The sequence below is a fragment of the Pogoniulus pusillus genome, chromosome Z (assembly GCF_015220805.1).
Source record: "Pogoniulus pusillus isolate bPogPus1 chromosome Z, bPogPus1.pri, whole genome shotgun sequence".
Classification (NCBI taxonomy): Eukaryota; Metazoa; Chordata; class Aves; order Piciformes; family Lybiidae; genus Pogoniulus; species Pogoniulus pusillus.
The window spans coordinates 84,831,959-84,858,382 of record NC_087309.1 but is presented as its reverse complement, the minus strand read 5'-3'; the positions used below and the strand labels follow the sequence as shown (position 1 = coordinate 84,858,382).

The 26,424-nt window shown below is 38.8% G+C and overlaps 1 protein-coding gene across 4 annotated transcripts in view; it reads left to right on the top strand.

The window, feature by feature from the left end:
- ADAMTS19 (ADAM metallopeptidase with thrombospondin type 1 motif 19) overlaps positions 1–26,424 on the top strand; it is a 189,406-nt gene that overhangs the window by 102,580 nt on the left and 60,402 nt on the right. For all 4 annotated transcript variants that reach the window (XM_064140285.1, XM_064140284.1, XM_064140287.1 and 1 more), the window contains 3 exons: positions 8,701–8,806; positions 22,534–22,674; positions 23,879–24,029. In XM_064140285.1, coding sequence (XP_063996355.1) covers positions 8,701–8,806; positions 22,534–22,674; positions 23,879–24,029 — 398 coding nt within the window. The remainder of the gene's footprint in view (positions 1–8,700; positions 8,807–22,533; positions 22,675–23,878; positions 24,030–26,424) is intronic.

Here is a 26,424-nt window from a genome sequence, read left to right as displayed (position 1 = left end):
GTTATTATTGTTATCATTGTTATTAGGAACATTCTGACTTTGAGCCTGTACTCCTGGGATGCCTGCCAATCCTGACGCATTATCTTTGTTGCTATTGTTGTTTGGAACGTTGGCAGTTTTCCCAGAATCTGAAGAAGGAGGTACAGGGACTGACTGGGGAGAAGGTGGTTGTTGAGAAATTGTCCCTGGCTGTGCCCCTGAATTTTGCTGGGAAGGAGATTGTTGTGTTCCCGAATTATCGGTTTGATTTCCAATCGTACACTGTTTCTGAGACACTGAGCCGTTTGCTTTTGAGACAGAAATTTTCCTAGTTTTTACAGGCACTACATTCGAATTTTTCACACATAATGCCAGAATTAATATGAAAATTATAACTATAAGACCCAGGATGGTGCACACTAGACCTGCCACAATTTGTTTTGAGTAAAAATCGTTACAAGGGTCTGGCATCTCAGTTTGGGGGTAAATTACCCTCATGAGGGCTGTAGTTAAAGCAGTATTTTGATTGGATATAATATTATTGACAAATACCCCTGTAATGTTACTGGTAAGATTTTCAGTGACATTAAAACCAGCATACCCAAGAATGAGATCACCCCAGGACCAGAAAATGGTTGTGACTTTATCTTTAGCCTTTGTATAAGCTACATTAAGAAAGAAAGAAACAATTTGGGCTTTGATCCAATTGAATGCAAGAAAAGAGAAGCCAGACCACATCAAAGCCCTCACCAAGTACAATAGCTGCTTTATTAGCTTCATTCTGTTTCCCAGAGTTAATTAACAGTCACTCAAATGAATTTGCCCCACGTTGGGCACCAAATATGTGGTGGTTTGGATGTACCCTGCCCCCACACACATTTAGAAATACCTGGCTAGACTCAGACAGGCTCTGGGAATATAAATGAAGCTATTTATTTACAGCTAGCACAATATAAGCAGATAGTTAAAATATATACAGAAACATATAAGTAATCCAGAAACACAACTCCCCTCCCAGAAGCCTGAGTCCCCCCACCCCTGCACCTTCCCCCTGCCCCTCTCAACCTTACCCCAGTCCTAAGGAAGAATAGAGGTTCAGCCAAGAGGTTAAGAAGCAAGGTTAGTGGCAGATGAGGTTAGGGAGATGTAGCTCAGTCCGAAGACAGCCAGAAAGTGAAGACAAAAATGGCGAGAGTGTTATCTAATGTTTACATTATTCTTCAGCAAGACTCTGAGGGAAAGTAGATATCACCGTGGGGTTTTTTTTGTTGTTGTTGTTTTGTTTTGTTTTGTTTTGTTTTTTTCTTTCACAGCCTACGATCTAGTTCTTTTCACCAAAACATTCTAGCCTGCATCAAACTAGTACAGCCCTCTCCATCTGAAACTTTTTCCCCACTCCAGGAATTAAAGTGCAGCAGTTTATTTTAAGGAAGAAGAGTAAGGTTGTTAGGCTATTCTAAAACATAAAAGAACTTATTAGATATTGTGAAATGTTTTTCTGGAAACCTTCATTTTTTTAAGAAGTACATAAATCATACATTGATAAAGTAGGTGAATAAAATCTGATTTAGGCTGCCATAAAACGCAGCAGAAGTTGTTCTCTTTTTTTTCTGTTTTTCCAATGTTTTGGATCAGCGTGTTAGTAGATTTATATATCTACACACATGTGTAACTATGGTTATCATCATCGTCAATCTCCGTTTAAAAAGAAAAAATAAGTATTTCAAAGCATCATTAATTGCATTGGAGATTCCCATTTGTTAACTCTATTTTGATTGCTGCTGTGTGTGCAAGGATTGTGGATTCACTGATGATCGACGTGACATTTTTTCCTGGTCTCTCTTTACAGCAGCTTGTGCTGATCAGACTTCTAAGTGTCAGCTCTTTGGAAAGGTTTTTTTTCCCCTCCTGTTTCCTAAAAGCATCTGGGCTTCTAAAAAAAGTTTTTTATTAGATTAGTAATCCGGTCTAGTTAAATACTATCATTTATGCACACAGTTCTACTGATTAGTCACTTCAGTTTAAAAATGTGTGTGTTTGAGTCAAAAGCCAGATGTATTTGGGCATTGAATTATGTTTTTATTGCAGTGACTTGCTAAGTTTGACCATCATCAATAATTTCCACTACAGTCATGTCGTGGAGGGGTATTCTGCCACCTATGCCAATTTTGGCAGAGGGGAGAAATTAATTGGTTCGAGATAATATTCTGTAAAAATATTTATTTATTAAACTCAATATTCTGAACTCTCACCACCCCCAACCACTACATATTTAATATTAAAAGGTTTCTACACGGTCATGAAAACATTCTAGGATTAAATTCTACAGTAACTTATTAATAACTGGTTCAAACTATAAACAGAGAGAGGAGTTTTTCCCTGCGGCAAATACCGCTTGGGGTCCATATGCCATTCGCCCATCAGAATGGGCTGGAAACTGTTTTCTGCTCTATGGCAGAGGCAACAGACGCTACAGAGGCATTAAAGCATTTACTCACGACTCTTATTAATCATCAGTCATCCTCCAGGGCTATGTCACAGCCTATTACTAGTGTCCAAACTTCAGGGGACTCTTTGCCCATGGACTTTGAGGCTGGAATCCTCCTGGCTTTGGGGAAAGGATATTCTTCCCGGCTTGTGGGGAAATAGTCTCTGATCTTGTGCTGCTGGATTCTTCTGGATGCTCTCTTGAGGGATACATAGGCAGGATCTCAGGTGCAGAGGGAGGATGTTGTACTGTCTCAGCACGATTTCATTCTGGCCAGTAGGCTGATCACATGCAGACAATTGGAGTCTGCTTCCCTGAGCAGCAGTGGCGCTTACCAGGGTGGTAATAAGCAGCAGGCATGCAAGGTGTGTATGGCTGCTTGGGAGACTATAGGCTCCACATATATATAGGCAGGCTTAAGTGAGCTCTGCAAGTAAGTACGCAGGCAGAGGAGTCCAAGCATGATCAATGGAGTTCGAGCACATTGTTTACCTGTGTACCCCTGTTTATTAAATGTGGACCGAGATTAAGGGCCCTTTGGCCACTAGAATGACCAATCAGGTTGGCAGTCAGCCAAACCTTACCATTGTAGGCAAAAGCCACTTGCCTGGACGTTCCCCAAATGTGGGGATCACATGGGTTTACATTAGGGAAGCACAAGCTGGGTGTGTGGGGGCTTACACAACATGTTTACAAACACCTTATACAATCAGGGGTCCTAGGCAGACCAGACTTTGTGGCACCAGGTCTGTTATGCCCCTTTGTGCTTGTTTAATATGTTTACCTCTGGTTTGGGCAGAAAAACATGTCCAGCCGACGCAAGGCATAAATAAGCCTATTTTCAGGCCTACAGGCCCTCCAAAACAGGTCATGCTGTCAGGAATGTATCACTGTATGGCTAAAGAGTTTTTTTTCTAGAATTTTGTGATTCAGATTACTTGTTCTGCATAGCTTCTATCCCATTTGTTGACAAAACTTGGTGTGGTAACTTTAGGAGAAAATTCTATGCAGAAATATTACTTTTTGTTCATAATACGTACTTAAACAATATCACTTGTATATATACTAATTTAATAAAAATAGATCAATAATTTATGAAGTTCGTAAACAATTTCAGTATTACTGGAATTATATTTGATGTGCATTCAGTAGTGCTTCATAACTGAATGCAATAGATGTTGCATGTTGTCCTGATTTTCATCTTGGTTAAATTTGACAGGTGGATGAATAGCACAACAAGGAGAATCCTATCCTTTAAAGAAATGCTTTAAAATGTAAATGCCTTCCCCCGCCCCCTTCCTGGACTGTGCTGTACAGACAAATGCTCTTTTCAGTTCTTTCAGCTTGTGTTTTCAAGTGTTGGAAACAGAACATAGGTATTTGGGTTTTGTGGAATTTTGATTTGACATGAACTGGAAATTCAGGTAGACTCTACTTGTGATCTGTAGCAGAAGTAACATCTGGGTGATCTCCTATCCTTTTTTGTCAATGAATGTGTAACAGGAAGTTTGTTCTGTGTTTTTTATGGCTGTTATTGCCATACAATTTAGGAAAAAAAATCTGGCAAGCAGAACATTAATGTTCTTAAAACAAAAGAGCTGTGAAATAGCTCAGGAATGTGTAGTGGTGATATCCAGGTGTTACGAATAGATTAAACTGGTACTATGTGGAAGGGACTTTTTTTAACAGCATATAAAATTGGCAAGTAAGTTTTGGAGCAAATATGAAGAAGGGGATTTGGAATAAGCACATAGCTAATTGTATGACAAGCTAAGTTTAAATGTGTTGTGAAACCAAGGAAGTTCAGTAGAAAAGAAACCCAACTGTGCTAAGCAAGTAATTTGTGTGATTAAAACTTTCAGAATATTAACTCTACTTCACTGGATCATTCTAAAGAGAAAAGCAGTCCAATTGTACAAATGCAGATGTATTTGCATGGTGTATGGTCACTGCAAGGGAGAGCAGCATTTACATATTTGACTGCATACTTTTTAATGTGATTTTACTGCAGAGTTTTAGTTCCTGTAGGCAATGCTGACAGTGGCCTTTTAATATAGGTAGTGGATTTATACTATGAACTGTAGGCCATGAATGAGTAAGTACAGAAAGCTGACAAATTTGTCTGAGTACTTTAGCTGGTGTGGTTTGTGTAATATCCTTGTGAGCTGAACTATGGATTTTAAACGGAAAAGTTGCGTGTGCCTGCTTTCCAAGTTTGATTTCTTGAGAATGTTCATTAAGTAATTAGAAAATTTATCATATCATGTAGAATGAAATACTCATGTCTGTGGGTAGCAGTAATAGTAGTATTAGGGAAGTAGTGCTGCGAGTTTTGTGAAAGTTCTGCTTTTCTGAAAGAGAATTGGATAGTTACAAGTTTGGTTAAAAAATGTAGTCCACCACCTAGGTGTGGTTCCTGTAAGGCTAAATAGTAAACGAAGCTTTACTCTTTTAATTGATACAGCATGTATTTTCTGCTGAATTAACTTGATAAATAGTTATCTGCAAAGTGAAGTAATTTAAGTATTTTACATTTGGAAGGAATTCGTTAGGTGGTTGGTTTGTTTGTTTGTTTTCAAAACACAGCTTTCTTTATAGCTAAATAACACAATCCTTTCTTAAATTGTCAGTGACACAATATTGCTGCTTTCCAGCCAACACTTTCCAGATACCAAGTGTTTCAGTTTGAAGCTACGTGGTGAAACTGTGGGGTTCACTAGGAATGCCTTTATCATAACAAGGGAGCAATTGTTCATTTTGTGTTTTTTTTTCTCATGTGGATATAACTTTGGAGCATTTCCAGCTGTGTTAATAAGCCACAGGAATCTGCAGTGAACATACATATATTTAAGACTAAATTCCTTCTCTTAGCTAAAGCAGAGACAAGTAAGACCAACTACTTACTGAAGTCAATTTCTTTTTTTCTACATAGGAAATTAATAACCAAGGACAAGACATGAAAGTAGTCTACAGCTACTGCTTAGTTACTCTGCATGCAGTAGCTGATGTTGGATGTGGCTTTCACATATGAGGTTGACTATAATAGGTGAAAAGTCATAAAGATTAATTGCAATTCGTGCTTTTGGACATTTCTAAAATCAGAAATCTGACTTCATCTAAATGAAATGCAGGTCTTATATTTTGTGTGTTACACTTGAAAAGGTCAGACATGATTAATTCCCTTCAAGGAATGCCAAGTCTAAAACTGTTATTTGTGATATATATTGAGCATTGTTGAAGATGCCTGCTACTGTTCACTGCTCCTTCTGCAGAACAGGTATGAAACTTGGCAATGTGAAAAGTTCTTTGGGAATAAACTAAGGGGCAGGCAGGACAGTCGACAGCAAATTAGAGTACTCATATTAAAGGGAAAGATATTGCTAATGTACTTGAAGCTGCCATTTTAAAGGCCAAAAAAACGTAAGCGAGTTCTTTGCCCTAGAAAAAATAAAGCCCACAAAGGAATAGCTAGAGACCATCAGGCAGTTTCCAGTTAGTATTCAGCATTCATGTGCAGAGGGAGATTTGGGAATTCTCTTTCTGTAGATCCCAGCAAGTAAACTTTTTATTCAAGTCAGATGTTCATTACCAGTAGCTGTTCTTGTTTAACCACAGCTAGCAAGTAAGCATTACACAGCTGCTCACTCACCACCAGTCAAATGTGGGGAGAGAACTGGAAGAGTAAAAAGTGAGAAAACTCAAGGATTGAGAGATAAGAACAGATTTCTAACTAAAATAATAATGATTTAATGATAAATTTTTAAACCATTGTAATGAAAAGAAAAATAACAAAGAAGAAGAAATAAAACCCAGGAAAGACAAATTATACAAATGAAAACCACAAAACAAAATGTGCCCAGCCTGAGCAGTAGCCCTCCCACAAACTTTCTGCCTGGTTTTATTACTGAGCATGATGCCATATGTTATGGAATATCCCTTTGGTCAGTTGGGGGCCAGCTGTGTCCCATCCCAACTTTGTGTGCACTCCCAGCCTACTCATTGGTGGAGCAGTGTGAGAAGTAAGAAAGGCATTGGCTCTATGTAAGCACTTCTCAACAGTGACTAACACATGCCTGTATTATCAACACTATTCCCAGCACAGATCCAAACCATAGACACTTACCAGCTACTGTGAAGAAAATTAACTCAATACCTCCCAGGGCCAGTACAGTTAAGAAAGCATTTCTGAACATTTTTTCATAAAACTAATAATGTTCACATGGCATTGTTGTGTTTTGTCTATTACAAAAGTAATTTTTCTGTTTTGCTTAGTGCTTTGTAAATTCATTGGTGTTTGCTGAAGTCAGAGCCCTGGTGCCTGTTTCTTCTGGTACTGTTACAACTCAACTACTTAGAACTACAATATTAAAAGTACCACTATCTTTTTCAGTTTGACCATCAAAACTTGAAGGAAGTACTGGCAGTACTGGAACTAAAAGGCAAAAAGTGGTTTTAGAAATACTTTTATTTTTATTTCAGCCACTGAAGTATAACAGTCAGAGTATATTTCAGAGTATTTTCATGTGTCTTACTTTCAGTACAGTTAATAAAAAGGACACTTACATTTAGCATGTGTCATTTAGAACAACTTCAAGTTTTTTTCTTTGAACATCTTTTGCCTTTTGTTGTGTCCTAAGTTATGCCCTACATTTGCCTCTGTGCCAATATTTCGTCCTTTCTTTGGAAAGTAATAGTAAAAGTTGAAATAGTCAGCCATGTTTAAATACAGTTTGTGATTGTTTTGCTCAGTCATGAAGAACTTTTTTTGGTGATGTGAGCTGTGTGTTCAAGAAATTTCAGTGAAGATATACTGAGAGCAACACTGTCAGACTAGTGGTGGGGTTACTACTTGAATTTCATGCTGTAGATGACACGTTGTACTCACAGGCTGACAAATACTTGGGTTGTAAGAAGAATGACTTTTATCTTGTTAACTTAGAATGCTAATAATGACTGAATTTGAAACATTGTCAAACATTTCAAACTTGACTTATACATGTGAACAGCGGAAAAACATGTTAATTCAGAGAGTGCCATTCCACTGAAAGGATGTTCCCGGGAAGAAGGCCAAACACTTGAAACAGTGTTTTGATTGCTCACTCTGAAATTTCAAACCAGTGATGGCAGTAGGTCCCAGCTAAATGTATTTGTGGTATGAAAAATATTATCACAGCACAGGTTAAGCTCTATGTTCCTCAATCTTTTACGATGACATAGATTTTATTTTCTATCAGCAGAACTTAAAAGCTTACCATTCAGACTTCTGTTTTTTTGAAACTTATTTATGTTGTAAATGGGACTAGTTGAAATCTGAGTTTGGGGTAAAATGCAATGAGGCAGGTTTGAAAATTATTAACTATTTATTAACAAACCCAAAATAATTCCCCCCCAAACTTATTTACAACTATCCACACAAGTTCTTGGATGCGGTCAGTAGAACTATTTCACAGAATGTCTATGCACAATGGAATGAATTTTGACTGATTAAAATCCTTTAGCTACTTGAACAAAGAATGGAGAATACTCACTAGTCCTAAAGTCCATAGCCCAAAAAAACATAGGCAGGAAAATATGCAACAGAAGTCCCGTAACAAACTCCACGTGGGCCGCAAAGTGAAAAGTCCGCTGCGGGCTGGCTGAGGTGGCTTGAGGCGATGGGTGGGCGAGTGGCAGGTCAGCAAGGAATGAATGAACACACCAGCACCTTTTCCCTGTTCACCCCCAATTTATAGGGTAATGGCCGAGGCTAATAGTCTCATTGACCACACAAATCACCCAAGTAGACACAGAAATGCCAGAACCCACAGGCTGTTGTCTTCCATAGAATGAGGCGCGGTTCCCCTGAAACCCCTCGCAGGCAAAGAGACTCAGTTGCCTGGGTCTCCTTTGTCCTGTTTTCCCGCCTCTGGCTGCAACAGGACATGCTTAAGCAAAGTTTTATGCCCTTTAGGGCTATTCACCACAATTTATTACATGATAGAAGCATTATAGCATCTACAATGAGTGTGTCAGGCTACAGAATTCTTCTACTTCTGTGACACGTGGCTTCTTTACACATTTTTAAAGTCACTAATGCACTGGACATTGTAGTAGTACTTAACAGTGATAATGTAGGGGCACTGTTTGAATGACTCTGATCACTGTAACGTTTCTGACATGTTTAGGGTCAGCAGTGCCATAATACACACAATAATTTAAAAATAAAAATCAAATGTAGCATTTTTGTTTCCTAGGTATAGCATATCTGAGTGGAATGTGCAGTGATAAACGAAAATGTATAATTGCGGAGGACAATGGTCTGAATCTCGCTTTTACCATCGCCCATGAAATGGGTCACAAGTAAGTATGTGGATATCAAACGCTGGTAATGTGTTTGCATGTAATACTACTATGAATTATTCATGTACTTCAGTTTTCCCTTAGATTTTTTCTTTTATCTTTTTCTTTAAATTTTTAATGAAGATTTATTATTAATAATAGTGGCATGTATTGGTATCTGTTTGCAGTAATGTGGGAATCTTCATAGCTACACAAAAACTGGGTTTGATGGAAGAACTGATATGGTCTATAGAAAAAAACGGTGTCTCAGGGTTTTATTTGTGACTTTGTAGTCAGATCCAGTTCTGACTACTGATGCCAACAGCAATCTTAATGAGATTGTGAATTGGAAAAAGCCAGAATTTTGTTTTGCTTTCTTGAGGTAGGTCTCATTAAAATATATAATGGTTGTTAGTCATCTCTACATTAATATTGCTTTTTTCTTCTGCCCTTACTCAAAAAGGATGACAAAATGAAGGAATGAAAGTGGGAGTAGCTATCCTTCACAGCTGGATTTAAATTTTTGTACTCATTCATTAAGGAATGCAGCAAAAGTGAAAAACTATCATGTTTTAATAATCATAGAATCAGCCAGATTGGAAGAGATCTCCAAGATCATCCAGTCCAACCTAGAACCCAGCCCTGTCCAGTCAACTAGACTATGGCACTAAGTGCCTCATCCAGTGCCTCTCCTGAACACCTCCAGGAACGGTGACTCCGTTACCTCCCTGGGCAGCCCATTCCAATGGCAAATCACTCTCTCTGGCAAGAACTTCCTCCTAACATCCAGCGTATACTTCCCCTGGCACAACTTAAGACTGTGTCCCCTTGTTCTATTGCTGGTTGTCTGGGAGAAGAGACCAACTCTCACATAGGTACAACCTCCCTTCAGGTAGTTGTAGGCAGCAATGAGGTCACCCCTGAGCCTCCTCTTCTCCAGGCTGAACAACCCCAGCTCCCTCAGCTTCTCCTCATAGGGTTTGTGCTCCAGGCCTTTCACTAGCTTCATCGCCCTTCTCTAGACACATTCCAGTACCTCAACATCTCTTCTGAACTGAGGAGCCCAGAACTGGATACAGTACTAAAGGTGTGGCCTGCCAAGTATTGAGTACAGGGGCAGAATAACCTCCCCTGTCCTACTGGCCACACTGTTCCTGATTCATTAGTGAAAGTTATATTTGATTCTTGGCTTATTAAAGAGAAATAGATAGGAGAGTTGTACTTCTTAAACAGAAATAAACAGGAAAGTTCATATTTTCAGATAAAATGAAAGGCAGGTGTGTACTAATCTGGTGTTTTCAACTACAGTGCCTCTTCTGCATATCATTTTTAGAATAGCATCTCCAGAGTGACAACAGAGATGAATATTATGTGAAGTCATTTGAATGTCTGAATTTGAGGTTGGGTGTCTTAGGACAAATATGATTCACATAGACTTCCATAGACTGGAAGAGAGTTTTGAATGGGAGATTAGGAAATAGTAATGAAACATCAGTTTCTCCATGCATTTTTGTTATCACAATCCAAAATATGATAGGAGAGCACAAGAAAGTCAACAAGATTAATAAAAGCAGCCCTCTGCCAATCTCTGTGAATGGCTTGTAAAATGAAGTAGGGAATCTCATTAAAGTAACTGGAAAAAGAGATGTCATGATGCTTCATTTGGCATTTATTTTGATTGTTTACCATTCATCTGTGAGTGAAATAAAGAAGCCTTATTTGATACCTGGGTGGATATGTGAAAGAATGATCAGAAGAACCTAAGAAATGATCAGGCTTCAGTCTGTTTCAAAAAATGGTCAACAAAGTCTCTTGGGAGGCAGTTATGAAGGGTCAAGGAGTCCAGGAAGGCTGGACATTCTTCAAGAATTAATTGAAAAAGCTCAGGAATAAGCTATCTCCATATACCAAAAGACAAGCTGGCGGGGAATAAGGCTGGCCTGCTTGATTGCAGCTTAGGAAGATGTCGTGGAGGGCCTGTGGGCCCGAAAATAGGCTTGCTTATGCCCGGCCTTGCCTGGACATGTTTTTCTGCCAGGACCCCGGCTGTAGCCCTGATTGTGTAAGCCCCCCCACACCCAGCTCGTGTCTCCCTGGTGTAAACCTATGTGATCCCCATATTTGGGAAAGTCCAGGCAAGTGCCTTTTGCCTATTATGGTAAGGTTTTGCTAACTGCCAACATGATTGGTCATTCTAGTGGCCAAAGGGCCCATTAATCTTGGCCCACATTCAATAAATAGGGGTGCACAGGTAAACAACGTGCTCAGACCCCTGCTCAGATGCTGCCTTGCTAGCTCGGACCCCAGCGCACAGCTCAGACCCTCAGCCTCAGACCCTCATGCTCTGACTTGCAGCTATCAGCCTGCGTACCTTAGTTGCAGAGCTTACTTAAGCCTGCTTATATACATATATATATATGAGGAGCCTATAGTCTCCAGCCAGCTGTGCACATCTGCACGCCACTGTGTTATCAGGACCAGATCCTGTATTGCCTGTCTTTACCTACGGAGCTCTGCCTCGCAGCAGCCACGCACATCCTGCATGCCCGCTGCCTATCATTGCCTGTTAAGCACACCACTGCCGCTGAGATAACCAGGAAGCAGACTCTGGATTGTTTGCACACACGGCCTGCCAGCTATGTGACAACTGTGCCAGAGACAGCACGATGTTCTCCTCCTACACTGGAGAAGCCAGCAGCACAAAGGCAGAGATTGCATCTTTGCTAGGAGAACTAGGTCAGAGACCACTGTTTCCCCACAGGCTGGGAAGATTTATCCTTTCCCCACAAGCTGGGAGGATTCCAGCCTCGAAGTCCACGGGCAAAGATCCCCTGAAGTTTGGACATTAGGCATGGGCTGTGACATAGCCCTGGAGGGTGATTATTGATTAATAAGAATTGTGAGTAGATGCTTTAATACCTTTGTAATATAAGTTGCCTCTGCCATAGAGCAGAATCAGTTTCAGCCCACTCTGCTGGGCAAATAACATATAGACCCCAAACGGTATTTGCCACAGGGAAAACTCCTCTGTCTGTTTATAGTTGGAATATTTCTTAGTTATTAAAATGTTACTGTATATATTTTATCCTAGAATGTTTTCATAACCATGTAAAGAATCCATTAATATTAATATACAGTGGTTGGGGGTGGCTAGAGTTCAGAATATTGGGTTTAATAAATATATATTCTTATATAATATCATCTCACCCCAATTAATTTCTCCCCTCTGCCAAAACTGGCTTAGGCTGGCCGAATACCCCTCCCCGACAGAAGAAAAGGAGAGTATGTAATTCGAAGAAGGGGCAGGCCCTTCAAGAGGATAAAAAAGCTGTGAGGCTATGCAGAGAGAAAATGAGAAGGGGCAGAGCCCAATTGGAAATTAATCTGTCTTCAGCTGCTGAAAAACACATAAAATACATCTAAAAGTATGTTAGGAAACAAAGGAGGACTAAGGAGAATCTCTGTCCTTTCTTGGATAAGGGGAGGAAATGTAGTGGTCAAGGATGAAGGAAAGTCTTGAGATGCTTCAATACCTTCTTTGCTTAAGTCTTTAGTAGTAAGACTGATTGTTCACTGAATACACAGCCTCCTGAGATGGAAGATGGGGATGGGATGCAAAATAGTCCTCACAGTCTCAGAGGAGATGGTTAGCAACATGCTACACCACTTAGACATATACAGTGCTATGAGGTCAAATAGCATACAGCTAAGGGTACTGAGAGGACTGGTGGAGGTGCTCACCAGGCCACTTTCTGTCATTTAATCCTGGCTAGCCAAGGAGGTCCCAGATGAATGGAAACTGGCACATGTGACACTTCCTTACAAGAAGGGCCAGAAAGAATGTCTGGGGAACTACAAATCTGTCAGTGTGATCTCAGTGCTGTGGAAGGCCATGGAGCAGATCATCTTGTGCAACATTAGACAGCATATGCAGTGCAGCCAAGTGATCAGGCCCAGTCAGCATGGGTTCACTAAGGGTGGGTCCTGCTTGATGAACTGAATCTCCCTCTGTGACAAGGTGACCCATTTAGTGGGTCAGAGAAAGGCTGTGAATGTTGTTTGCACTGTAGTAAAGCATTTGACACTCTCCCACAGTGTCCTGGAGAAACTGGCTGGTCATGTATTGGATGAGTGACACTTAACAGGGTAAAACACTGGGTCCTAAGAGTAGTGGTGGAAAGAATTAAATCCAGTTGGTACCCAGTCACAAACGGTGTTCTTCAAGGGTCAATAGTGGGCCCAGTTCTCTTCAGTATTTGTGTCAGTGGTCTCAATGAAGGCATTGAATGCCTTCTCTGGAAGTTCGCAGATGACACTAAACTGGGAAGGAGTTTTGATTTGCTTAAAGGTAGGAGGGCTGTGCAGAGGGACGTGGCAGGCTGGATTAATGAGCTGACACAAAATGTAGGTTTAACACGGCCGAGTGCTGGATCTTGCACTTCAGTCACAACTCCATGCTGCAGACCTGGGGCAGTGTGGTTGGAAAGCTGACCAGTAGAGACAGACTGGGGGTTGCTGAGTGACAGCCATCTGAATGTGTAACAGCTATGTTCTCAGATGGCAAACAGCATCCTGGCCTGAATCAGGAACAGCACGACCAGCAAGAGTAGGGAGGTGATCATGTGCCTGTACTTGTCACTTGTGAGGCCACACCTCCAATACTGTGTTCAGTTTTAGTCCTCTCATGACAAGAAGGATATTGAGTTGCTTGAGCATGTCCAGAGAAGGGCAACAAAGATGGTAAATGGCCTGGAGAACAGGTCTTAAAAGAAGCAGCTGAGAGAGCTGAGATTGTTTAGTCTGCAGAAGAGGAGGCTGAGGGGATACTTCATTCCTCTCTACGACTACCTGAAAGGAGGCTGTAGTAAGGTGGGAGTTGATCTCTTTCCTAGTATCAGGTGAGAGGAAAAGAGGAAATGGCCTGACATTGTGCCAAGGGAGGTTTAGGTTGGATATTAGGAAAAATTTCTTCATGGAAAAAGGGGTCAGGCATAGGAAGAAGTTGCCCAGAGAGGTTGTGGACTCACTGTTCCTGGAGGTGTTCAAGCAATGTGTGAGCATGGCTCTTTGGGACATGGTTTAATGTCTGTGTCGTGGAGGAGTTTTCTCTGTTCCTCCTCTGTTAGGGGGAGGGGAGAGATTAATTTGAGGCAGTTTTGATTTTTTATAAAGTTATTTATTAAATTTAATATTTGCAAATTTGTACCACCCCCAAACACTATGAAATCCAGGTTCTTATGCAAAGTTATGAAAACAGCTTATTTACAGGGATTGATTATTAAATGAAAATATAAAATTATGAACAATTATAGACAGAGAGAAAATTTCATAGGCTTAATGCCTCTTAACAACTCTAGTGTTTGCCCAGTAGGGGCTGAAACTGTGTGTGCTCTTCAGATAGAGATGACTTATATTACAAAAGAATTAAAGCTTACTTAGGTGTTGCTCTCAGGTATTAATTATTAATCACCCTCCCGGGATTCTGTCTCAGCGTGTGCCTCAGTATTGGGGTCTTGGTGAGCTGGAGTCTGTCCCGGCTTGCAAGGGAAATTGATAAGGTGCTCTCAATCTCTGGGTTAAAAAGAGTTTTCTCTAACCTTCTCTGCTGGAGTGGTCTCTGCCTCGGAGCTGCTGCTTCTGGAAGCCGTGTGTCCAGGGATGACCAGCTGGCAGGAATTCCAGGTGCAGGAGAAGGATCTGTCCATGTAGCTTCTGACACGGTCTCACAGCTAGCAGGCTGTGTTTGCAGGCTTGCAGACTTTCTGAGGGTCTGCTGGGCGCTGCGTCTTTCCAGACTTCCAGAGCAGCTGGCAAGTAATATCTATGCCGGGCAAGCAGGGTCTAGGCTGTGCTGCAGGGAGACGAGCTCTGTAGCTGAATCAAGATAGCTCTAGGCTTAAGCAGAGGACTATTGGCTCCCCATATATGTATGGAGTGCAGGCATGAATGTGCTCTGCTTTCAAAGGATTCACAGGTAGCTTGACTGCGCCTTGAGATCAATGCATGAGGTCTGAGCCTCTGTAATGCTTGCAAATGAGTAAGGCCTGATCTTGTGTCTAGGCCATGCAAGCAGGTCAGGGCAGCAGGGTGCTGCTGTGGATCAGAGCTGAGCCTGCATGCTCTAAGCTTGTGAATGGTTTGAACGGTCTGCACTGTCTGCTGTGCACCCCTCTTTATGGACTCTGGGCCGAGATTTGTGGCTTGTTGGACATCTAAAGTGACCAATCAGGCTGGCAGTAAGCCAAACCTTGCCCCAATAGGCAGTAGAGACATGCCTGGACCTCTCAATAGGGGATTACCTGTCCGGCCCTCAGGGGCACACGGGCTAGGTGTGTGTGTGTTACACAACATGTTTGCTACCTTGTGGGTCCTGGCAGAAAAACATGTCTGGGCATATAGAGGCATGGTGAAGCCTCAGTTTTGGGGCTGCTGCCCCTCCACCACAGTCTGTGATAGTGTTAGGTTGATGGGTGGACTTGATGATCTTGGAGGTCTTTTCCAGCTGGAACAATTCTATGATTGTGCTATAATCACCCCAGTAGTCTCATCACAATACTGCTTATACTGTTTTCCCCCCTCCCCACTTAGATTAGGAAAAGAATCTGTAAAATAACTGTTTCCGGTTAGATTAGGAAAAGAATTGATAAGATAACAGTTCAAAACTATTGCAATAAATGCCTACAGTGCACTGACTGATCTTTAAAGACTTTTAAATGAAGTTCAAAGATCTTCATCCATACAAAAGGACATGTCATTGTTATGAAGGGGAAATTAATTAATGCAAGATTATATTCTTTTCCAAAATGAATTTTTTTTATTAATTTTGATAGTCAGAACTCTTGCCACCCCTGACCACTATGTTTAGTAATAATAATAGGTCCTTTGCACAGTCATGGAAACATTTTACAGGTAATAACTAGCAAAACATATAAATACTAACTGAATTGGAAGAGAAGATTCCTGCGATCAAATGCTGCTTGTGGTCAATATACCGCTTGCCCTCTAGATGGATGCAAGGAGCTCTTTCTGCTTCTGGCAGAAGGCAATGGAGAATTACAAAGAGGCTTTTAAGTGTTTACTCACAAAACTATTCTTACCTGACTCGCAGGGCTAGCCACAGTCCCAGGCAGTGCCAAAGTGCTTTCAGGGAACTCTGTCTTGTCAGACGCTGAGACTTGATTTTTCCCAGGCTTCTGGGGAAAGGAGGCAGACAATCTCTGATCTTGTCTCCTGGCTCTTCTGGATGGTCTGTGTGTCTCCAGGACTTCTCATCTTGGCAGGAGAATTTCAGATGTAGGAAAGATGTCTTGCAACATGTAGTATTAGCACAATGTCACGCTGGCTATGCCAGCCAATTGCGTGGAGGCATTTAAAGCCTCTTAGCCTCTTCCTGGTAAACTTGAGACGGTGGAGTTTCCAGGCAATCAGTAAGGCAGCATGCAATAGCAGCAGGCAACAGCAGGCACAAATAGAGTGGCAGAGCACAGCAGAACACATTGTGTTTACCTGCGTATTTCATTTATCAAAGTGGGATGAGATTGATTGCCCTTTGGACGCAGAACAGCCAAGCAGAATGGCAGGTAGCCAAGCCCAATCATATTAGGAGAAGTCATAGGTTTGCTTTACCCAAATTTGGGAAGAGCATAGGCCTTGCACAAGGCAGGCACAAGCTAAGTGTATGTACCTTGTTTACCACAGGGTCAAGATGAGTCTGGGCAGGCCAGAGTCCTTAGACTTAGTGGCTCCAGGCTCTTATGTTTTCTTTCCCACAGTTGCTTCTCCCCATAACAGAAGGAGGGAGAGCAGAAAAACATGCCTGGGCAAGCCAGGACATGTGTAAGCCTATCAGGCCTACCACGACAGTCATATGCCTACAGTGATAGTAAATAGAAAGTAAAGTCAAAAAAAGCATTGTCAAAGAAAAAAAAATCAGTTGCACTTGAGATCACCTTACATTGCCATTCAGTTTTCATCTTTCAAAACCTGATAGCCTGTGGTTTTCTTGCATACATATCAAAGTAGGCATCTATATTCCAGAATCACAAAGTTACGGTGATTTAAATCACCCTAGGATCTTACTGGGCAAGTGGATATGCCTTAATAAACTTTCCAGTATATATGCAATTAGAGATGAGAGAAACAAATACAGTTTGGTGATTCAAAACTGTGGAAAAAATAAGTGGTTTTGCTTAGCCTAGCTCTAAGAACAGGTAAGAGGCTAACACATCACAACAGCATTTAACAGAAATCAAGCCTCACTGTCCTTTTGCAGGTAGCTAGACACCTGAATTAAAACTCAGCTCACAAAAACTAAAGCACTGAGACTGCAGAGTAAGGCTGCATCGGAATTGTTACTAAGTTTTAATAGGTAGTAATGTTATACTTGAAATTTTGAATAATTGTCTCAGTGTTTTCTCTAGTAGGATATCAAGATTTCAATTTTTTATACACCGTGATATACTAGGGTGGACTTAAAGTTTATTTTCCTTAGAATGGCAGTTATAAAATGAACAGTCTACAGGATGCATAGGCTTAACTGATAGCCTGATACATTCAAAATGGTTCTGAACAAGTTGGCAAAAGATCATAACAGTGCCACTGTTTTTTGTCAGTAAGGACACTTAATTTACTTTTTTTTTGTCCTTTCACTGAGTTCACGATAGCTCAAAGTCTTTTTCTTGATTACATCTTTTCTTCAAATTGCAGAAATGTTGTATGTCAGTGTTTTTCTCTGGCATAAGATTAAAGGCATAAATCAGGGATGTAATTATTTATCTTGAAATACTGCAGTTTGCAGGATGTGGCATGAATATTGCGTTTCCCAAGTGAATACTTTTATTGCATTTTACACTGTAAAAATCTTCAACAAAGGGCAGTATGCATCTTCATGTCATGATGCTAAATACATCTGTTACATCAGTGCTTTAGAGTAAAAATCTTCAACAAAGATTTGTAAATCTGTAAAATTTACAACCCTCTGTAAAAATCTTCAACAAAGGGCAGTATGCATCTTCATGTCATGATGCTAAATACATCTGTTACATCAGTGCTTTAGAGTATTATTATTATTATTATTATTATTATTATTATTATTATTATAATACTTAAGTCAAAGGACCATGGTATGTCTAGATTCAGCTTCTTGAAGTGTGGTGGTAGCAAAAGTTACGAACTCAGATGTCCAGTAGCGTGCATTATATGTTATTTTCTGTATCTTAATATACATGTTTTATTCCTTGCCCAAATACTTTAAGATTAAAGATGTAATCCAAGTTGCTGTCACGTCCAGAGAACAAGGCAGTGTTTCTCAAAAGAAAAATATACACTGCATAAACACACTTCTTGATTTTTTCTATCATCAGATTGTTTACAAAAAGATTGATGTTTCTTTGTCCAGTAGTTTCTTACTTTGAAGACTACAGTTTTCAGAAAGACATCATCTTCTACTTTTTACCATCAAATCTTCTCTGTAGCCATGTTACTTGACTTTCAGTTCACTTTAAATAATTCATTTGCAAATAGAACCACACGTCTTAACCCATTTATGCAGTGATCTGTGAAGGTGTCACGGGTTTTAAAACACTTAAAAAGTCATGCAAGAATTCATCATTCACTAACAGAGATTTTTGTAAAAAAAAAACCAGACAAACCTATAATGCATATGATTTTTTATTAATTTCATAGGACAGTTTACAGAGGTCTGCTACTAGTCCATTTGTTTACATACATTTCTCTATAAAGGTAGCAGTGTGATAAAACTTACTTTGTTGTGGTTGTTGTGGTTGTTGGATAAGTGCAGCACAAAGTAGCAAAGCTTCCATCTCCCTGTCTGCAATAGTCAAATGAGTGATGTTATTTTCATGTATCAAATACATTTTTTAGACATTACAATCCATTTTATGTTTGTGATTTATTTGCTACAGTGAAAAAAAAAATCTGTAAGATAGTAACTGCAGTACATTTACAAAGCCTTTGTAATGATAATTTATAAAAATAAGAATTTTGAAAGAAAACAGGTGGCACCCTGATCCCATCACACATCACAGGTGTACACTGGCAGCAGCGTTCAGAGGCTTACTATGTTTCCTTCTGAAAGGAAAAGTTGAGCTTAAACTAGTGTGATTATCCTAGATCTGCAATTTGCAGTCATCATTCCTCTGCTGCTTATGTCTGTTGGGCTGAACTATTTTTGTTTAGGATTTTGGAGTCATATTTATTATAATGACTATTAAAACCCAGCCCACTGTACTTGCTCTTTTGAGTTTCCCTAATTAAATATCTTATCTGCTAACCTGTCTCACTGTTAGTGACTATAAAATTCTGAACATTAGCAGTTCTCTTTAATCCTTTTAATTCTAGTTGTTTGTGGGGATTGGGTGTATTATTATTATTATTATTAATATTCACAGATAGATCTCAAGTGAGAGATAGATGTGACAAATAATTGCTCCCATATTAAGTTTTTTATACTACTTGGTCTTTGTGCCTGCAATGTCTGTTTCAAGTTTTAATACCAACATTGCTATTCAGTGGCATTACTATGCATTTGAGTGGAATGGGATGGTAATAACCAGGTCATCATCTGCAATTTTCAGAGCACAATGAAAATAATGAATAAAAAATGGAAAAGTTTCTACCTGGAAGAGTGTGGAGTCACTGAGCAAATTTATGATGCTGTGCAGGTAGCACTTGCAGGAGAATTTCAGAGTCCTATAGTAAGAAATGGCGCTTTACAATGTAGTCTTAATTCTTTCCAGAAGATGTGTGTATAGCCTTATTTGACTTGTCTAAATATAGCATAATGACTGAGAACACTTTGTTTAGACTTAAAATTGATTTTATTTCTTCATACTCAGCTATAATCAAATTGAATCAAATTAGAGTGTGATACTTGGTAATTTTTCAGCGTGTGGGTTGACACTGGAATGCATTTTCTGCCTGCAAGTTTATAATCTATTCTCCTGATAGCAGGAGAGATGCTGTTGTCTGTCTTGAATTCATCTGTACACATAGAATTGCAGTGATAGTAAATTATGAAAGAACTTTTTGTTAACTGTAAAATGAAACTAGTATCGGTTTCCTGCTTTCAATGGCCTGAAATTAGGTGTTTTTGCTTTGGACTAATTCTACTGCACATTAAACAACAACAAGAATGATCTTCAAAATTTAGCAGACTTTGTTCCAACTTGCTGTGTAATGTCACACATACAAAAAAAAAAAAATCTATCTGGCAGTGTTTTTTAAACAAGATTTAGATATTTTATTAGGAAAAAACATTTTTTCAGTTGACTTAGCAACCATGTATAATGTTAGTGGAGTTTATTTTACCAAGGCTCTGAGATTATTTAAATATAGTTTAGTTGCACACTATAAGTTGAATATGACTAATATTTTTGTTAGAGACTGCATTCCATTAGATGCTCCCTAATTTTGTGTTCTGCCAGATATAGTTTGTAACCAGAAAGGGAAAATTAAAAAATAATAGTTAAATAGCAGTTAAAAAAATAACTCATTTGTTCTTAAAACAGAATTTGATTTATTTCTATGTGGACATCATTGAAGCACAGCACTGTTTTTATTAATTATATGAGGGTTTTTTCAGACTGTTACAAAGTTATCCTGTTACCCCAAACTCCCTTGTCCTCCTCCCACATGCACATGGTGTTGCTTTGCTCTTCCATGAGGCTGACTGGTCACAGCTGTGGGAGAGAGGAGTTTATGGACAGAGAGGGCAATGTGCCCAATGCTAGCATAATAAATTACACTGGAAGAGCATATAACAGTACCTTAAACAGATGCAATTTCTGTGGTGCCTTTGTCTTAAGGAAAGGAGGTAGTTATCTCTTTCTTGTAGACAGCATATCAAGAAAGGCTCATGAAGGGCTAAAAAAGCCATCTCCACCAGTGTGAGTGTTGAATATTGTTATATCCTTCACTGATAGTGAAGCAGATGCATGTGCTAACATTACGTACTCCCTTGCTGGATAGGAAGATAGCAATGACTGTACATCTTCTTTCTTCACTGCACACATAATGTTACATAGGGAAAGAAATCAGAAGTCAATATATCTATTTTTGCATGGTCTTATAGTTGATACTAGGTCAGTGCTATAGAATACTTCAGCAGTATGTTTCAGAGGAATAGATTTCCTGAGACTGCTTATGAGCAGGATTTGTTCCTACTTTAGTGTACTCCTCAAATATTGTCTTGTGATTTAGTTAGTTGATGTTACTGTAATGACCTGTACTTCCTTTTTGAAGTAGCTAGTCATTCTAATAGTAGCTATTCAGTCTGACATCAGTCTTCACGACTACTTTGCTACATGCACTTACAAGTGGAAGCACATTGAGAAATTTGAGTGCCAAAGCAGAGCAGAAGTGTTACAAAAGTGTAGCAGCTGAAGTATTGGAAGATGATAGGAATGATATTTGTTGGTTTTGTTGTTCTTTTTTGTTAGTTCTTAATATTGCTAATATTCCAGTACTCCAGATTATGGGGGGTACACATCACTGTAAGAGACTGAGCACTCTATAGGCAAGAACAAGCCTTACACACCATTTAAGCTCATTTAATTTGTAAAGAGGAGGTTATGCAGCTTTCAAAAAAATTAAAAAAAAATATCTGGGCATGAGGATAGAAAACTGATAAGTCAGATGGTGTTTTCAGTTGAGTGAAAACAATCAACTGTTTAAGTTACAGTGGCAGGCCTTTTTTGCCCTTTAACACTATGATGTATTGAAATACAGAGAAGCATGATGTACTGTAGTTTTTCTACAGAAGCAGCTAACTTGTCCCACCTTCGCGGTCTGTAAGTGATTTGACTACTCTTTGACTGAAGGAATCGATACAAAGTAAAAGCTTTATTCGCTCTGAAGTTTTGCTTTTCTGCAGGGCAGAGTGGAGCTGAAAAATCAGTCACATTTTGAATCTGGTGCTCTGGAGAACAGCCCTGTTCACTTTAACCAGTCTTTAAAAACAGCTGAAAATATTTAATTTATTTCTCTTAATGATGGTCAAGCATATATCTCTGTAGCTAATTTGATAACTTTATTAGGTCTGTTTTCTTCCTTCCTGATTACTGATTGTGGATGAGATTGCTAGTGAGTCTGCAGTTCAAGGAGATTTTTACTAGAGTTTGACATTGGAGTGCCCTATATGAGAACTCACTGGGATGCATATGGTCACTAAGTCTTTAAATTGCTTCATTAGTGTGATTTCTAACAGTAGACATTGAAAACACATTTAGGTGATTTTTCTTTAGACGTAGTAATTGCATGTTAAGCTTTAGTATTCTATAAAGTTTCAAGAAACCATTTCCATATGGAATTAGGATAGAATCACCGCCAGTATCTTGAACGATTCGTTGATCTCAAAAAGGAAATTTCCAGTATTGTTGCCTCCCATTAGTGAAAGAACTACAGTTCATTCTACCTGCAATGTTCTACCTGCAGTATAGTTCAAAACATTCAACAAGTTGTCCAAAATATGTCTTGGACATACTAGAATGTAATGGTTCTCATTAATGAGTTTTGCTTCACTTCCACTTTTTAGTATAGAATACTTCAGGATAGTCCTTGACATTCTTTCTATCTGAAAGATATCACAGAAAAAAAGTTAAAAGCGATTTTCTATATGTAAGATACATGCGTTTTTTCATAGCCTTTTGCAAGAGTTTTAACTTACAAACATTGCATTATGTTGTTATTTTGTTGTGCTTTGGTTTATTTTCATTAACTTCAAAATTCAGCATGGGGATAAACCACGACAATGACCACCCGTCCTGTGCAGATGGTCTCCATATCATGTCTGGGGAGTGGATTAAAGGACAGAATCTTGGAGATGTTTCCTGGTCCCGGTGCAGCAGGGAGGATCTGGAAAGATTTCTCAGGTATATCACTCAAGAAAAAGAATCCTAACTGTATGTTATTTATAAATAGTTTCTATAAAATGCTGAAAAAATAAGTTGGGGGGTGGGGGTTTATAATTTCTGTGAAAGATTTGTGTTTGCACAAGTCACCAAGTAATATAAGTCATTATGAACTATATAATATTTGACAGATTAATTAAAATACAACATTTTTCAGTAATCATTTGAGTTTTTATATTTTCATGTCCTGATTTATATGGTTTTATTTACTTATATTCATATATACCTTTTACATATATAGAAATATGTTAAAAATATATTATTAAATGAGTCATTGAATGTTGAACAGTAAATGACCAATGAACATTGTGTAGGTTCTCTGATTTATGTTGTGTCATTCAGTGTCAAACCATGTATTTAATTACAGTAATTTTTAAAATAGAAACTCACTGTGGGGTATGTAATAGAGAATATTATGCCTAGAAAGCAAATTAAAACATTTAATATCACTCTATATCTCCCTTCATGGGATCTGTTCCCTAAAGCTGTGCTCCTTTATTAAGTTTATGAATACATTTGTATTGAGAACTTTGTTGCAAGAGTTAAGCAATCCTCAAAAGGTCTGTTTTATGACAGTGGAACAGTTAGTGTAAGTTAAATGTGTCGGTCTGATGCGTTTGTACTGAATCTGGATGGAAATCCTAACTATGACTTGGTGCTCTAACAGGTTTGAGGATTTTCAAATACTTTACCTTCAGTTTTCGAGAAAACTATTAGCTCAGAAACGTGTGTGTTTTTAAATGTATATACATGTATAGAAATTATTAATCTAAGGTCCTGCTAGGTGTGAAAACTAAGCTACACAACTGCCTATGCATTATAAATTGTCTACTCTTTTAGTTTTTTTTAATCTGTATGCAAACTTTAAGCAGTTAACTGAAGTTTACAGTAAAATGTTGTCCAGCACTTTTCCTGTCGTTCTTATTGTAGCTGCTAAATTATGTTGTCTTTCTGCAATTGTGCAACATCAAACCATATCACTAATGTGCATCAAGTAAGGGATATTAATTTCTATTGAGTTATTTCTCTGAATGACTGCCCAGTGCTGATGAATACAAAAATTTTAAGATTCCGCATTTTTCTGCTGCCAAATGCATGTTTAAGTTGGCATGACAATCAAATTTGTTAGGCTTGCTCAGCATATGAAATCTCTGCATATTGCCAGGTCAAAGGCCAGTAACTGTCTGCTACAGACGAATCCTCAGAGCCTCAATTCTGTGATTATTCCCTCCAAGCTTCCAGGAATGACATACACTACAGATGAACAGTGTCAGATTCTTTTTGGACCAACTGCTTCCTTTTGCCAAGAAATGCAAGTAAGGATGGGTGTGTACTTCAGAAAATACACCTACTAACTTTTTTTCTGTGAAAGATATTTTCATGCCTGTGTTTGAAAGATCTTAGAGCATAGCACCTTTGAAACAAGACATTTACACCTCACTTCCCAATGCTAATATTTAACATTTTCATTTGTTTTGTCTTGTAAGGCTTGCTTTGGATCTCCAAACATCCTGAGCCATGTCGTATTTTACCATACCACTGATACATTCCATGTACTTTAGAAACAAAAAAGTGTCATAGTTGGAGTATTTGCAATACTGCAATTTGCAACACTCTGCAGCAACCATAGGTTCCATTTCATTATATTGCAGGTCTTGGACCTCCGTATCTGACCTTCAGTAGAGTATATTGTGCCTGTGCATGCTCCAAGGGTGAAGAATGGTGTTGACTAAGCTCTCTGTATTCCTGAATATTCCCTGCCTCTCAGTAGTCCCCTGTCAGCCCAGGTGAAGCTATGCAGTGCAATGGCAATGGGAGCTAAATACTTGAATTTGCTGTTTATGATTCCCATTATTGTATGAAACAGAGTCACTGTATATTAACCTTGAAAATACAGAGTAACAAAACTGGAGAGCTCTTAGTAATTTTATGGCCTAATGCCAGGAAACTTCTGATTCAAAACAATAACAAACAAAAAACCCAATATTTTAAAAAGGAACACTTAAAGAATGGTTTTAGCAGAGAAAAATTCATCCTTTAATGTCAACAAAGCTAGTCCTGAACATGTTAGAAGCCCATAAGAAGGTAAACAATACAAGATGGATAGATAGTACTAGTACAAATGTATCCGGAGAATGGAGTATGGATTAATAGAACAGAAGCTATGAGGAACACTGAAACAAATTTTCATCAGTGGACAGATAGTGGCAAATGTCAAGATTATTTAATATGAAAGCATAATTCCATGCTCCTTTAGTTCTGTTTATCTTTTCCACTTCGACATAGCCATCTTTTTTAGCAATTTTCAGTGAGAGTGATCTTTATCCTAATGATTCTCAGAGGAAACATTGTAATAGATGTATCATTACCAAATAGAGAGAATGAGACAGCTGGAAAAAAGGAGCTCTAGGTTATTCATTATTATTTTGACTGCCTTACTGAAAACATTTTCCCTTTGAGAGAGGAGCAGTAGAACTCAATGTAACAATTCTACAAATGTTCTTAATTACTAATTACTTCCAAGTGCTTTTTGTCATAATCTGCAGCCTGTTTCTTAGGGTTTAGTGCTTTGTTTTCAATTCAAAGAAATCTGGTTTCTCATTCTGTAGAAATCTGTTTTGAACAAGCATTTCAGTGTTAGCCCATTATTTCTGCTAGCTCTTCTTTACAAGGTAAAAAAACCAGTTCAAAAGCAGTTGAAGAGTGAGGCAAACCTGGAGACCTGCTGCTGCATAGTAGCCTTTGTATTTAATTTCTCTGAGCAATTCCCCTCCTTTTATACCCTTATGTTTAGTTCTAATTCAATCATCTATGTGCAGATAGCCAAGTAGCCCCGTGACTGTTATGTTTCATTAACAGCTGCAATGAATATTCCACCAAAGTTTTTCTTTGTTTTCATTACTATTTTAGAAATATTAGGAAGTTAAATTAATTCATGCTACCCTGGCAGTTTTCAACTGTTTACACAGGAAGTGCTTAGGTTCTGTGTGGTGGTACCTAATTGTCCATTTCTAATCCTCCTCAAAAACTTTCTCCCCTTCTGGCCTTTGGTATGTAAGAGGATACATTGCAGCTAAATCACTTTTTGTGCTTTCGCCCTCCCTACCCCCTCTTGCAGCATCATTACTGGATTTTGAAACAGTTGAGGAAAATTCCTATTAATTATTATTAATATTAAGACACCACTGTAACTTAAATCCAAAGGTAGGTAGTTTTGCTTTGAAAACAGAACCTAGTAAAGAAGCAAAGAAATTAAAAATAAAAAGTGGACTTTTCAACTGCTCATTTTTTTTTGACAAACTTCAGTTTCATTTTCAGTCTATTACTTAATAACCTTATGGCCTTAAGAGTAAGAAAAGGATAACTTGGTAACACTTTCTCAGAACCGAAAGGAGCTGCCTTCTGCAGTTTCACCAAAATCATCTGCAAAACTGGTGGACCTGAACTGGAACTCATACAAGCAAATTTTGAACTGTGAAATCACGTAATACACTTTTAAGAGCTTTGCAACTATTAGAAATTACATCAAAATTAATAAGTAATGGCAGAACTGAGAAAATCTCATGAGGGTACTGAGGCAGAAGATGAGCTCTTCAAAGCTCCACTGCTAACCTCCTGTCATGGAGAGTTCCCCCATAACTCTGCCGCGAAACTGCGTTCCACGACACCTCCCTAAAGTCACCTCATGTTTTTCCTCTGTGTTCTTTCTCA